Consider the following 15,604-nt stretch of genomic DNA (forward strand, 5'->3'; position numbering starts at 1 on the left):
TGTTTAATAGTTTAAAACTGATTGCATATTTCGTCCTGTCTTTTACTTCTGCCAATTTTAATTTATTTTAAGGTGGTTTTACACTCTGTGGCAGTTCGGTACCTATATTGCATTTCAATCATGTTTGACGTGGCTGCACTTCATTGAACTTCCTTCCTTCGGACTTCACAAATAGGTAATTCGAGTCGCAAATTGGTCGTAAACGCTTTATCGAACACGGAATGACATCATGCTATGTCGTAAATACACTTCCTCAATAAATATTTGGATTTTCTTTGTCGCACAAGTACGTGAAGTAAAGTTTGCACATAAATGTCTCCTGGAAGGTCGATCGGAGACGGCGTCTCGCAATCAGACATGCAATGAGTAAACTTTCCGCACGGTACCAATCCAGAAATACCCGGCAGTCCCAGAGCTGCGGCCTCGGCATGTGCTCGGCGCAGCAGTGCGGTGTCGTCGCCGGCCCACGCCTCGTCTGTCGTCCACGACCGTCGGTTTCGCCGTAGTTCATAGTACGCATTCAACCCCCCTCCTCATTCTACTCTTTGGCCAAGTCCTACACTATTCTGAATATACATTGGTAACAAACGTTTCTGCTGCCTTCATTACAGTGAGGTTGATTGAGCCATTTTGTCGTGACTTTTTTTACCAAAGAGATTATCTTGAGTAGGAGACGTGATTGATAGTGAAACAGCTTATACCATAATTTAAGCTTAATAATAATTTAATCTAAGCTTAGTAGCATCGTTAGCAGACGTTTCTGCTTGTTAAAAATTAAAACCATAATTCAAGTTAAAAAAAGTTCTTAATTGCCTAAAAATTAAAAATTTACGCGAATGACAGTCATAAATGAGAATCAATCCGGTTCAATGCGACAAGTCGTTTCACCTTAATATATGTAACAAAACATGTTCAACTGTTCAATCATTATTGGCGGCCGCCTTGAGCCTCGCCGTGTCACGGGCATCGCGGCGACGGCGCTTCTGAGCAAGTGAGTACGAGTACTATCGATCGGGGATGTCGAAATACTCCGCAATAGCTCACGGCAATCATAACAACAATACATTCTAAGGGCATACGATCATCGCTCGTTACGTATCTGTTTTATTGTTTTTACTACCTACTTATGCAACCTCTACCGGTTCGTTCATATTTTGCACTCGCGACTACGGTGATGCGTCCGATTTGCGTCAATCTCCCATAGCATCTGAGTAATAAGTTATTATAGGTCCAGGTGGATGTTGTTGTATTGAGATTTATAGTTAAATTAGAAGTTAACTCAGTTCACCTTCCGTTTACAATTCTGTACTTGACATTTGGGTCATTCCATAATAAACGCTACCAAGGGTTCAAAAATGAAAACTGGTTTAAGAAGTCATCACTAACTTATTTCCATAGAAAACATACCAAAGTTTCAAGTCAGTAAAAACCCGAAAAAAATAAGCTTTTTTATGGTAGCTCCTGTACAAAAAATTAAATTTTTTTTCGCATTTAATCCTGTGATGTGGTGTCGTTGGATAGATCTTTCAAAATGAATAGGTGTCACCATCAACCATTTTTTGATTAAGTGAATATTTTAGGAAATATTCGCATCGAAAGAAAAATAATTGTGTTATCTTCGAGAAACAGTTTTTATTGTTAAGATAATGTATTTTATAATAATTCAGCATTTATTACTTATGTTTTTAATCGAATTTATTAAAAAGACAATAATTTCAATAAAATGAGCCATCATTTCGTATAAATCTGTCTTCATTTCGTACTCGTAACACCCGAAACGAACCATGAGTAACACCCGAAACAGGTAATTTAATTTATTAAAATTAAATAAAAAGTGATACTAAGTGTTACTTCCGTGTTTCAGTAGACTATACTAACTTTTATTACTTGACATAAATAAAACTGGAGCTTGCTTGACAAAATTCGCTAAATTATGCATTTTGGTACTGATGGTCAGAAGGTATAGGCTAATTCGCGTAACGCCCGAAACAGCTACTTTTTAGTGAATCTCTCGTTATTGGTCTTATACTTTAATTATGTGTGTACAGGCAAAGAAAATATTATCAAAGTAGTAGATGAATCAATAGTTATAACCTCCTAGTTCCTGTTACAATATCGAATAAAACCTTATTTTATGAGTTCAAGTGTAACACCCGAAACGGTGGAATGACCCATTTCTTATTTTAATTCCTAAATAATATTTAGTAAATATCCTAATGTTATAAATGTGAAAGTATTTCTGTCTGTCTGCCTGTTACCTTTCACGCTTAAATCTTAACAGATTTTGATGAAATTTGTTATGTAATGTCTGTATGACATACATAGTTTTTATAAATCATTATCATCATTAAACGCAGATGAAGTCGCGGGCAGAAGCTAGTTCAATAATAACCACCTAATTGCCCTTTACGTGACAATGGAACTATTGTGGTTTGAATCAACTATAACAATTACTACACACCTATTGTTAACTTTTAAACGAAACTTGTGTAGCAAATATCACGAAGCTTGGCCTTACGAGTTCGTCTCTCCTTCTCCCGGGATTTCTCTTTGTCAACTATATATATGTACGTGTGATACATATATGTTCAGCGTAATATGTAAAACACCCTTAAAATTTAGTTAAAAACATATGCAAAATAGTAAATCATAAACATCGAGAATAGATAACGTATTAGTTGCCTTGGCTGTGACGTGCGGGTGATCTGTGTGACACATAGTAATACTGCAGCACCTCTAGCACAACTGGCCGCGACAGGCGTGAGAAGTGACAGATCGGCGCGACTTGGCGGCTTGTCGCGTGTTGGCAGCACAACTCACGCGCGAGAGTCGCGACAAACTCGCGATCAGGTGTCACTGTCAGAAAATGACAACGATCGCGACTTTGAACTAAAATCCGTAGCACAACTGCCTATTTTGAGACAAAATATTCTCTCGTCTTTATGTCAATCCGCGAGTCGAAGTCTACGCGACTTTATAACGCGACTCGCTCTCGCGGGTGGTTTGCTTGTACTTTTTTAACTAAACTCTTGATAATTATAACTTAAAAACAAGTTTCATATATTATGTAATAATATAATTTGTATAATTACTTATTGCCCTAAGGAATACGGAAGTATGGAACAATCACTAAATGCGTTTTACGCACTCTTATGTTGATTATGCACGGTGATACCTACAAGTACCACAACACACCCATCATGTTTACAACTTTAATTTCAAGCAGCTAGTTTGTAGGTACTCAATTAAGTAATTAGGTACATATGTAGGATTTTTAAATTTCAATTCAGGTTCGTAAGTTTGTAAAAGTAATCCTAAGACTTCCTTACACAAAACTTTCATCAACCTAACAACGGAGCCCGCTTGCTTGTACATAAATGAAGCCGATGAGGTGGGTAGGTACAAATGTTCAAAACAAACTATCCAACTTATTAAGTAAGCCATAGTCTTAGTAGTAATATTTAGGATCACGGTTACATGTCTAATTTCAACAATCTCTTACTATTTAGGTACCGTTTGGAACCTTCCTCGACTTCAACAAAACATACCTATGTACATGTGGCCTGTGCCCGCTGCATCGTACTGTAACAGAATGATGTAATACGTGGCTATAACAGGATCATGTCCGGCTCAAAATCATGCTTTGTATGAAATATTATCAGTCATCACCCACTAAACCATTCCGTCCCCTGACAACACCATACCGTGACGTGACTGGACCGAGCCGACCAACAATATTTTGAAGGAGTTATTACGCTCATGTCATAGTCTGCGTAGGTAGCATAGGTACGGTTATCATAATATATGGTCTACCATATTGAAACTCCTCTAGATCAAACCCGTGTTCTAGATGTTTCACTTCATGTTTGACAGGGCCTGATACGATCATGCTATGATAAGTTGCTGTCAGCATTAGGTATGAAGTGGGCCTTGGGGAGCTAATTAATCATGGCTTCTAGGAGTTCTAGGTACTTACCTACCTACTTTATTTTTGTTTCTTTTCAGGTAAAAATACAGGAGAGAAAAAAAACAATATTTAAATTAATAGTATACATGCTTTGCCTTATATATTCTTGCAATATTCGACTTCTTATTATTAAACCTAATATATATTAACATCTAGAACCACTATAGAGAAATTGTAAGAATCTTCTTTATTACCCTTGAAAAGTATTTTCTCTCTTCCTTTTTCTTCGACATGCGGCGTAGGACAATTAAATATCACCCTGGAAAGAAAATTGGTTTATAAACAAGACAATAAAATATGGTCATGACTTCATCGAGGACTATGAAATAAGCTTCTCATATCAATTTGTCACATCATAAACAGTTAGGTACACAGTACACACACATGCCATCCATTATTGGCACAAGAAAAACTATATGAAACTTATTTGAGAGTTACTGTGGCAGCTTAGATAGGTACGCCATAACCATTAGGGTTATTATTAATAGTTCACTTCGTCGGTGGTGTTCTTAAAGCTAAAGCGGTTCTCACATCTTAGTTAATTTAGAAAAGCGGACAGCTCCGCGTTTGAAACCTACAAGCTTGCCTAGTGTGTTTCTTTTCCTGAATCTCCACTTCGGGTCCCGTTGGCACGTTCCTGTTAATAATATTTTCCTTTGGGTGCTGGGATATCAATCGTGTCTAGGATAATGCTGAACTTATTCTGAAAAAGAAAAACACTATTTACAACAGGAATATGAGAACAAACCCAATAATAGCAATTCCATTATTATAGTTACTTACAAAAATATTTTATTTAAAAGGTTTATTAAACAGAAATTTTTAAACAATATATATTTTAAGGAATATTATCAATATTAATTATATAAGGCTCTATTACTTACATTTTTTCATATTTTTTCCCATAATTAAATGCTGACAAAATTTGAAAGTTCTTTGACTTTGACAGGAAAAACTTAACCATCGACAAAAAACTAGATTTTTTACCACCAAAGAACGAATGATTTAGCGCATCCCTGGTTTCCGATTCAGTGTTGCCACTTGCAAATATCGATTTGTTTAGACTTTGATTTCGCCGGGTAACACTGACGAGTCGCGCCGCGACTTTGAGTTCTCTACGCGGCTGTTGCAGTCGCGGGTACAAGTTATGCTACGGAAATCGACAGATTTGACAGCCGCGGGAATGGCGACTCGAGTCGCGGTCTAAGTCGCGGATGCAAGATGTGCTAGAGGTGCTGATGTACCTATATGCAGTAATGTGTCGCTAAAGGTTTGAGAACCGGCGCGGCGTGGCCTCTAGGCTCTTCCGCACGGACTATAATCGGAGTACGGAAGTGTCGTGGCGATGCGCCGCAGCAGCGCCCTGCGACGCGCGCCCACGGATTTGGACGTCGGACATCGCAAAACAGACCGTTCATTGCCGTTTACGCTACACATAGAAATATTGCGAAAACAACGCGCGTCAGCTTCCTTATCACCCGGTACAATGTCACTTATACCGTACTACAGTATTTTGACCTCATTTCGATTCTGTAGGAGAACACTCTGGTTTCCTTGTGAATAATACTATCAATATCATAATTATTATAAATCTTCGTATTTGCTTCTTTTGCATAAATAAATTTTTCGAAAATGATTTAAGTTGTATGTATTTTATTCATTTTTATAGACATAATAGGAGAGTTTTATTAGCTACATGGACAGTATTCTTATAAGAAATTGAGATCTGTTTTTTAATAAGTATATTTTTATTTTTTTGTCCAGTCACATTTCAATGTCTCTTCAGTAAAATAAAATAAAATATTATAATATGTACGTGCAATTCAATTTGTATTGAAACTTTGGTATCAGTCCGCTTTCAACAACAATAACGTCGCGAAATGTATCCAAGCCTCCATAAGTTTAGTCATCACCGTATTCACGCCTATATGTAACGCAAAGTGTCGTTAAGACAAGGTAACCTATAACTGGTTTTGTAGATGAGCTTGTATTTAATCAATACAATGGTTGTCTTTATGGAGCTTTAGATATAACGGAATATTTTAAAATGCGGAATTGGCTAGCAGTTGATGTGTAGAAACGGCGAGAAGTGGCGTTCAGTTGGCCGCCGACCGTCCGACGGTGGAGAGCGCGCACGGTGCGAATGCCGCTGCCCGACGATCAGCCGCAGCCATGCCGCCAACCACCATGATCGTGCCTTGTGCGTTTTGCTTCCTATTTTTTATAAGATACCAAAACAAGTCCTAGTGTACTACGACAGATGCAATTCGCTACCGCTCCGCGCGTAAATAACCGCTCCCGCATTTCAGAAATAAACAAAACATTTCTCCGCCTACATAATTGTTCCATCTCTTATGCTGTGTTACAAAGTGATGTATCTGAGCAGATCTCGTATTAAATCGCGTTATTTCTTTGTGAAGTTTTGCCAGTACATGGATATCCTAGTCGGAACAGCGCAAAATAAAAAAATGATCAGTTCAGTCGCTTGTTTGTTTTTATTTTGAAAGTGGCGCCATTCGTGAATGATTTGATTTCCGAGTTGATGTTATGTTCCTTAGTTGAAATTTATCAATTGATATTAATATTTTACAAGTTACTATTATTATTTAAGTTTTAAAGGATGTACATACGTAATTCGTAAGTAGTAGATACCATAAAAAAATATTTGTTGTTGTTTATGTACGCACACGTGCAAATGCAGATCTTAACAGTACGACAGAACAGAGCCAAAGACTCTATTAGTCAATCAATAACCAGATATCCTATTGCCAATAAAAATATAATAACCAAAGCGAATATTTAATATAATAGACTGGTGCCAAATATTTGTCTAGTTAGATTGATTTGTATCTTTCAGTTGCTGACACATTTTGGTCTATAAGTTAGAGTAGGTGTGCTACATTCAACACGTGGTCTGTGCCATAGGTGTCTATTTTAATCTCTTCAGATGTGTACTGGCAACTACACAATATCACCGTCATCATTATTATCTTAATTCTGTTCGTGGCCTAATTTGGAACATAAGAAAGCTGGCTTCATAGTTTGAGAGCACTTTATGCGTTCTTATCGAGTCATCTATTCGAAAGTAGGCGCGCGTTCGTACGAACCGCCGACAATTTGCAGCCCACGCAGTCGATGCTCATCAATCATGAACGATGAGTGGGCAGGTTGAACGAACCGGCACACCGCTCACCTGCCCTGACCGCGATGCTTTAGAATCAAGGTGTACTGTCCTTCATTCTCTTCCTGCAGCTCCACGTAAACTTGCCCCAGTTGGTTGGCTCATTTATATTTCCATTTGAAAGTCCAGCATTGATCAACGATGGTGATTGGTTTCGTATTAAACGGTAATGGGTCTCGTTTAAGGTTGTCCGTGTCGTGCGAAGCGCTGATCATTGGTTGCTTACTGCTGCGGTTCGGGCTCACGCGCGATTGCGTGCCGGACCGCACTACAATTGTTAACAATTAACTGTATTTCTTTTGCGTGCCTCGTACCCATCTCTACAAATAGGGTCAGCTGTTCATCTTTACTTTCTTGTACTCAAGTCCTGTTTAGGTACAATGAAGGCGCTAGGACGGTATGGAAACTGTCTGTTCAATATGAGACAAACGTTACGATATTTATTGAAACAAAACCTATCTATTTCACTGCTTACTATTAGGCAATTTGTTAATTTGGCATGGAATAAGTGACTAATGTGGTATATTGCGCAGGCAGCGAGGCGTCGTCGCTGGACTGCGAAGTGTTCCTCGGAGGGTCCTGCAACCCCACAACCTGGCGGAAAGAGATCGCTATACCTAAACTGAAAAAGATGGGCATCACGTACTTCAACCCCGTAAGTTTAATCACTTCATGTTGCTTGCACATTTCATTAACAAACTTAATATGAGCTATAAATTGATCTTCGTGTTTTTGGCCCATAACTGGGATACCGTTATACAGATTGCGACTAATATGGTCGAGCTTTTATCGACTGTCTTCGGAACCATCCATTCCTAACAAGTGCAAGAGACAGTCTTACGTGATAGACCATAAATAGTGATTCGTACAATTATTTTTTATTGAGAATGTGTCAACTTTTGATTACTTAATTGTGCACTAAAATCAAGTGACCAAAACTCTTAGCATTTAAGAGAATTGATATAATACATATCATAAATCATATAATTTTCAATAATTTGAATATTATATTCCACTATGCCCATTCTAGCAATACCTTTAGTTTAGTTTAGAGCATCCAGATGCATTTATACTTACTTATTTATTAAAATTCGATACGCGATAAACAGAATCTAGTCAAGCCTAAATAAGGCAAGGTTTATAATTTATAATGAAACTTTGGTGATCGATTTCATTGACCTTTAAGCCTATGGTTCTATGAGTTGTTTTTAACAAATATAGAACTGCGCATTACGACACTCGCCCAATTCTGCTGGACGCCCTATAAGGGCAGGAACCGATACCATTTTTACATAGTCGATTGCCTTGGCAGGTTTTTCATTATCCACTTTGATTTTGTCGATATCCGGCATAGTTTAATAACACAAGAAATTTGGGCATTTAAAATCTAGACAGTCTTCTATATTGTCATTGTAAAAAGCTACAAAATATCATAGGTAAGTACGTCTTTATTTCATTTCCTCTAGATATACATTAACCTTGAAGAAATAATGATCGTTTTGCCGTGAATCCTTCACTATCGACGGCATCAATGCATTCAAATAAACCTAGTTTCTCAAAGTGAGTTAAAGTTTTGTTCTTTTCCATGTACTCTGAATACCAAACAGTGAACAGAACAGTGAGATTGAGCAATTTACTGCATTTTTGTATTCATTTTGTATTGAAGTACAAAACTAGACAGATTGAGAAAATTAAGTAGTACCTAAGCAGATTGAATAATCAGGTCTATATGGTACTCGTATATAGTCGGGAAAAGTCGTTCGTGCAACAATTGCTCGTCGTCCGTGAGTTCAGATATTCACTTACCCCCTTATTCATAAACGTTTACTAAAGTTGACAAGCCGATAATAATCGTTTGTCCCTTTCCGTCATACCAATACGTCTGCAAGGCGGCGGCTTGTCAAGTTTAGTAAACGTTTATGAATAAGGGGGTTAGTTTCTACTTAGCACGGTTACGGCAAGCCCTGTAGACAAAAAATTTTTGGTTACCAGCAAGTGGAGAACTGGTCGACGGAGCTAATGGAGCGCGAGCACCGCGCTAAGTCGGACGCGCGCGCGCTGCTGTTCGTGCTGGACAGCGAGACGCGCGCCATCGCGGCCAGCGTCGAGGCGGCGCTCATCGCCGCCACGCCCAAGCTGCTGCTACTCGTCATGCGCCCCTACTCGCGCCACCAGAAGATCGCCCAGGAGGCTATCACTGATGAGTCAGTTTACCATTCTTACCTGCCTCCTTATTTTAAGTGTGCCACTACATCGATGAGATGATGGACTTTATTTACCACTACTTAAATTTTTTGGTACATTTGTTTTTAATTTGTGTAGGTAACGCCAACCGTGACAACATTAGGTACCTTCTTTAAGCATCTTTACCAGTCTTCCCTTAGTAAAAAATATGGCATTTACTAAATATACATAACTTATAAAAACGTTAGCTTTTGATCCTTTTAGCAAGCCATGTTTCTTGTTAGTAAAGGTATACGTGAAGTTGCTTACAGAATGTTGCCACGTTTAATGGTGGGTACCTACTGTGTTTGTGTTGGTTGGATTGATTGACAAAATAAGCAAGCGAGCAAATATTTCAGAGCTGTGCGAGTTGACTTTGATATCGCTGCATGTTTGTTTGCGATAGAGCGGAATGACAATGCGAGTGTTTGATAATGATTGTGTTCATATTTTTTTCTTTATGTGAAATATTGAAATATCAATCCGCAGAGAGGGGAACTGTACGAGCGAAGCCGGACGGTCTTAATTATTTACCATTCTTTTCAGAGAGTACATTGAGCTATCGCGAGCGCGTGCGACATTAAAAGAAGCCGTAGAGAGGAGAGGTTTGCCCACTTTCCATGACATTTCGTCGGCGCTCGACAGCGCCGGCGAGGTGCTCCGAGGGCGGAACCTGACACACCCGCGCCACAACATCGGGAACTACATCCACCGCCTGCGGCGGCTGTACGACGCGGCGGGAGGCCGGAGCGCCAAGCTGCCGCGCCAGCGCGCCGTCGACGCGCTGCAGGAGGCGACGCGGGTGCCGCGGGACGTCGCCGAGAGGAGCCTGCCCGCTGCCGTCGACCCTGTAGACTTTGACACGTTCTGCGCGGCCGTTGCTGAAATCGCAGCTGACTCAGGTTAGTGCAACGATCAATTGTTATTATGGAAAAGTTTCATTGTCACTACCACACTCTTATCTAGTTATGTAAATAAATGATTGAATCAGTTAATTCTTAAACAACTACATACATACATAGTCCACGTGAGAGCCATTTAGACTTTCAATTACAAAACGAAGGATTTGGTTTCGCATGTTGATACGAGTAGTGTGTGCTACTTTTTCTGATAATTCCAACCTATCAGTAATTTCACGCAATAAGCTTGAAGATAAATTTCCTTTTACTGCGCAATGTTAAAGATACATTACATTATGCATTTGGTAGTAGTATTTTATCTTAAATACGATAAGATTTGATAATAATCGTAATACAGCGTAAACGGCGCTAAGAACGTGCCACCTGGTTGTTCCATTGCGTGTGTGAAATTAGAATAGGTACTACCCGAATTGATAAAAACTGAGGAAAACCTTTACTACTGAACAATGTAATTTATTTGATAGTTGAATGAAAATAAAAACAAATTTGATGTTCATTGTAAAAAACGAGTACAGGTTTTTAACTATCAAAATTGGAACCGTAACAAACCAAAAAAATCAGTGTAGGATTCCTTTGTTACCCGTCCGTCACAATAATATAGGCAGCCTTGAATGAACTTGAATGAACTATATTTTTCTGTTTACAAAAAGGGAAAAATCAAAAACGGTTTCACCGATTATGTTACCTATTAAATGCATCTAAATATGTATGTATTTGTCTGCCTGCTTAGGCGGGTAAGTGACGTCACCACGAATAGTAAACGCCAAGGATTGAGCAGTCCCACGCGACAAAACTTGGTCGTAGTTGTCCATGTAGAGGTTTCCAATAATCCATAAGCAGGACATATATGTAGAACTAAACCGCCGTTCATACGTCGTAAATAAAGTTAAAGACGCAATGTTGAAGTATATAGTTATGTCATCATAAGTCATCAGACCACCGCGCATATACATATACACGTGTCCAAACAAAGGGTACCTTCTAGAATGTCAAGACTATGAATTAATTTCTTTTTAAATAATTACATCAGCGTTAGCCTTTGACAACTCCCTCCTAATCCTAATTCTATTTACATACCCAGTAGGGTATGTAAATAAAACGTGGTAACGTTTTTCAAGTTTCGGATTTATGTCACTTTCAATTTCAATACTCGTAAGTGTACAAACTGCTATTTAAAAAGGGTTTATTGAAAATATACAAGGTATTTATCTTCTCAACATTTAGCTGAGCTATCGTTTGGTGGAATTAGATGTAGCCAACAGCCAACTATGCTGTAGGTGTAGACTATCGTGTTGCGACTAGCGACGTGGGTGGTCTATTACCGTGAAGCAGTAGGGATCCCACCGGCTTCGTGTGACAGTTCTTGTTATTATCTCTGCTAATATGCCTCTTGAAGTCATTAATGTTAACACGTATAATACTATTTAAATTCTAGATGTTATGGTAATGTTATCCAGCAAACTTTTTGATTTCGGAGTATGGCTCAACTGGAGTAAACACCTCATTCATTACCAAAAGGTTTTCTAACCCTGCCCTCCTGCTAGATAAGATAACGACTTCAGAAATAAAAAAAACCGGGCAAGTGCGAGTCGGAAGGGTTCCGTACCATAAAGCAAAAAAAAACGGAAAATAATGCAAAAAAAAAACGGTCACCCATCCAAGTACTGACCACGCCCGACGTTGCTTAACTTTGGTCAAAAATCACGTTTTCTGTATGGGAGCCCCACTTAAATCTTTATTTTATTCTGTTTTTAGTATTTGTTGTTATAGCGGCAACAGAAATACATCATCTGTGAAAATTTCAACTGTCTAGCTATCACGGTTCGTGAGATACAGCCTGGTGACAGACAGACGGACGGACCGACGGACGGACGGACAGCGAAGTCTTAGTAATAGGGTCCCGTTTTACCATTTGGGTACGGAACCCTAAAAAACAATCGGTAGAAGAACCAAAATGAGTAGTAGGACAGAACGGTAAAACTTGTCGTGACACTCGTGACATATACTCTCGGCAATTCATTTTATTAAAGACCTACCAAGAATAATTACAGGTATCAACAATTTAAGATAGTGGAGTCAACGCAACATATAAACCGCACCTAATAATGGACAAAAAACAGGATAGAGTAAATTAAAAAATACATTACGCAAGTGATCATTAATATTCATTGACTTGGGTTTTAAAGAAGCAAAAAGTCCCACATGGTCGATTGCCATAAGGACCCTTTGACAGGTTATTCGTATAAAAACTATAAAGACACAATTAAGCAAATCTCGTCGTTATGGTAAACGACAAAGTATACTTTTCAGTAGTATTGTCAATATTACGTAGTACAATCATACACATGTGAGTACTGCCACGATGTTCCAAGAACTCAGTTGTGATGCATTGCTTAGCTCATTCTCAAGCGGTATTCTCACGGGTGCTACGTCATACCAACGCACCGGTAGGTACAGGTACTTATGATGTTAGATCATTACTGCTGACCTATCTTGATTGTCTCATTTGTCTCTAATACTTATTTCTCATGCACCAATCTGTCTTCTCATATTTATTTTAGATAAGACAGACGAAGACAATATAAACGTAACATAAAGTATGACGCCCTAATGTCGTAGGGATATAATGGGTAGGAACAAAATGATGAATTAAATTCGCGCTAAGATTTATTTCGTACGTATTACTGGTAAAATCCCAAAGAACCAGCTGAACGAGGAAACCCAGTGGTCTCGATTAGGAAGTTTGGGAGTGACTCGCAATGTGTTTTTTTAAAGGGCCCAGTCAGTCGCCGCGGGCAGAAGGGGTGGCCGCTCGTCTGCGGCGCGCCTTCCGTTCCTTCTGCGACAGGTTCTCCCCGCTGGCCGCCGGTGCGTGTACGCTGCTGTACACAAGGCTTTTGCTTGTTCACTCAGACATTTTCAATGCATATTATCTAACATTAGCATCATACAAAAGGGACACATTATTATTATACACCCTTTTAATGATTAGCAATTTAGGTGTTTTTTTTTATTTGCTCCGTAAGCTTAAAATTGGTTTGTAATCACGTGCTTGACCGATTTAATCTTTAACCGTGCTTTGATCGGAAGTGGCTATTTGAACGCACGACCATCGGGACCAACCTTTAGTACACCTATGTTATTGCTGTTTTTGGTACCTGCCCAATCCCTGCCCTATTTACCTAGATAATCCTTAAACTGCCGGGAGAGAGTCATCTGAGCACCTAATGCTATTATCAAAACTACGTTTCTTATATTAAGTTCGGTAAACATGTTTGTTACATCAAACAAAACTAACGCGCAAGTATCCACGCGTGTAGGTACATAGGTCAAAATTTGTACATGTATAGTATGTTGATAATGATATTGATATGATAGAAGGGCACACATATTATGATTTATTTATTTATAGTAATTATAGTATTTTAAATATATATAGCGTGGGTACGGTGACAGCTGTCATTTCGGTACAATTTTGCTTTTTACGGTTAAAACTGTATGGAGATTACAGCTTTCGCCGTAAGTTGTAAAAAAATCAATTAATTTATTTCGGAAAGAAGTTATAGTTTTTAACCCACGACGCAAAATGGGGGTGTCATATGTTTGACGCCAATGTCTGTCTGTGACTTCGTAGCTCTCAAACGGATGAACCAATTTCGATGCGGTTTTTTTACGTGACAGCTGATAGCGAGTTTCTTTGCTATATTTGATAAAAAAATGATCCAGCAGTTTGAAGAGTATCAGCTCTTTTCCAAAATTATGTTTTTATATACTCGTATATAGCGCTATATGTAGCGTAGGCGTTCAATATTTTCTTTTATTTAATAGTTGTTTTATTAGCGCCATCTCTGATGAATCGATCTATTGTTGGTTATTTATCAAAATTGTCTTCGGAATGTTTGATTATTATTATAAGTATATACTTCTGGTTAGTTTGTGTTCCGCTTATTTATCGTTTTAAAAAATACGAGTGTATTGCTACTCGTACCTATTTAGCCTTATACAAAAAAATCGGCACTACTTTAAAAAAAAATCGTATCTCACACTGCTACTCAAAACTCTGTATGCATCCCATACATAGTTACCACATTTTTATTTTGATTGACAGAATAAGATACGAGTTTTTTCGAAGTAGATGACGAAATGTAGCTCCTTAGAACTGGCGTCACGTTCTCATTCTACATTAATAGTTAGGTATATATTGATAAGCTATTGCTTATCTTATCATTTAGTTCACACGTTTCATTGAAAAGTACACGCGGGAGTTTCTCTATAAGCTACGATTACGACATAGCGCTTCTAACGTTATTTAATACTCACGCATTCATAAATCACGTTTTATGGACAAATTTATTTTTCTCAAACATGCAATGAAATATTGATGTTATGTTCCTTATAATAGGCTGCGAAGTATGACGTTTCAGGTGCGGCTAGGACAAAAGGTCGTTAATGGAATTTCATACACATCTTGCAGGCCTAGGCCGGCAAAGTCCTCTTTTTTAATTTTCAGTTCACAGATATTTGTGACACAGCATCGTGGTCGTGGCATTCATCCATTAAAAAAAACTAGATGCAGTATTTGCTTTATGGTTCGTAATGACACTCTGCCACTACGCCTATAAAAAAAAACAAAAAACAATGTTTGCTATAATTTGCAGTTTTATTTGTATAAAATCAACATGAACTTAATAAATAATACATTCTCTAATTTTAAATTATAAATTTAACTACACAAATAAAAACATTTAAAATATTTCATCTAAACGTTAGCGGTAAAAAGGTCTACTCAAACACGCGTAGTTATATTTTTTAAATTGTTATGGAGGTATAGTTGAAAAATATTCATTCTGTTTTATTGGATTTATGGTGCGTTGTTGATTTTTTGACTTTAATATGAGTTCCGACGAAATAATGAAATTAATATTATTTGTAATCGTAGGTGGAATTGGCAGCGTAAGCAGATTTGATTTTAAATAACTTGCTGCCTCTACCGCCAAGTCAAAGACGAAGTATGTGTATATTATAGCAATTTTATTATTTGAGAAACTAAGAAAAATCGCTTACAGTTTATTAGAAACCGTTTTGTGGCATATTTTAAATGAATGTAACTACAAATTCGTCAACACTGTGGAAATTATACTTATTTAGTCCATGCATAAAGCAACGATGTATGTGAAACATGATATCAACATGAAAGACTATGTAAACTTATGTGACGAAAACGACAGTCAGACGGATACAAGGCGAAAAAATCAAAGATGTATACATGAAAATATACGGGTAGTAAAAATACACGACTCGTGTAAAACATAC

At 38.0% G+C, this 15,604-nt stretch overlaps 1 protein-coding gene and 1 long non-coding RNA gene across 12 annotated transcripts in view; one reads left to right on the forward strand and one right to left on the reverse strand.

Annotated features, from left to right (window-relative positions):
- The window catches only part of LOC134679131 (uncharacterized), an 87,588-nt gene that overhangs the window by 63,077 nt on the left and 8,907 nt on the right, over window positions 1-15,604 (forward strand). For 10 of the 11 annotated variants that reach the window (XM_063537992.1, XM_063537990.1, XM_063537985.1 and 7 more), the window contains 4 exons: window positions 7,682-7,803; window positions 9,141-9,352; window positions 9,918-10,273; window positions 13,067-13,159. In XM_063537992.1, the coding sequence (XP_063394062.1) occupies window positions 7,682-7,803; window positions 9,141-9,352; window positions 9,918-10,273; window positions 13,067-13,159 (783 nt within the window). The remainder of the gene's footprint in view (window positions 1-7,681; window positions 7,804-9,140; window positions 9,353-9,917; window positions 10,274-13,066; window positions 13,160-15,604) is intronic. The other variant, XM_063537989.1, reaches the window with a different exon arrangement.
- Window positions 4,036-5,201, reverse strand: LOC134678588 (uncharacterized). The gene is made up of 2 exons (XR_010100208.1): window positions 4,546-5,201; window positions 4,036-4,226 (listed from the first exon to the last, which is right to left on the reverse strand). It is a non-coding gene; the product is annotated as an uncharacterized LOC134678588 (long non-coding RNA).

The sequence above is a fragment of the Cydia fagiglandana genome, chromosome Z (genome assembly GCF_963556715.1).
Source record: "Cydia fagiglandana chromosome Z, ilCydFagi1.1, whole genome shotgun sequence".
In the NCBI taxonomy this organism is placed as follows: Eukaryota; Metazoa; Arthropoda; class Insecta; order Lepidoptera; family Tortricidae; genus Cydia; species Cydia fagiglandana.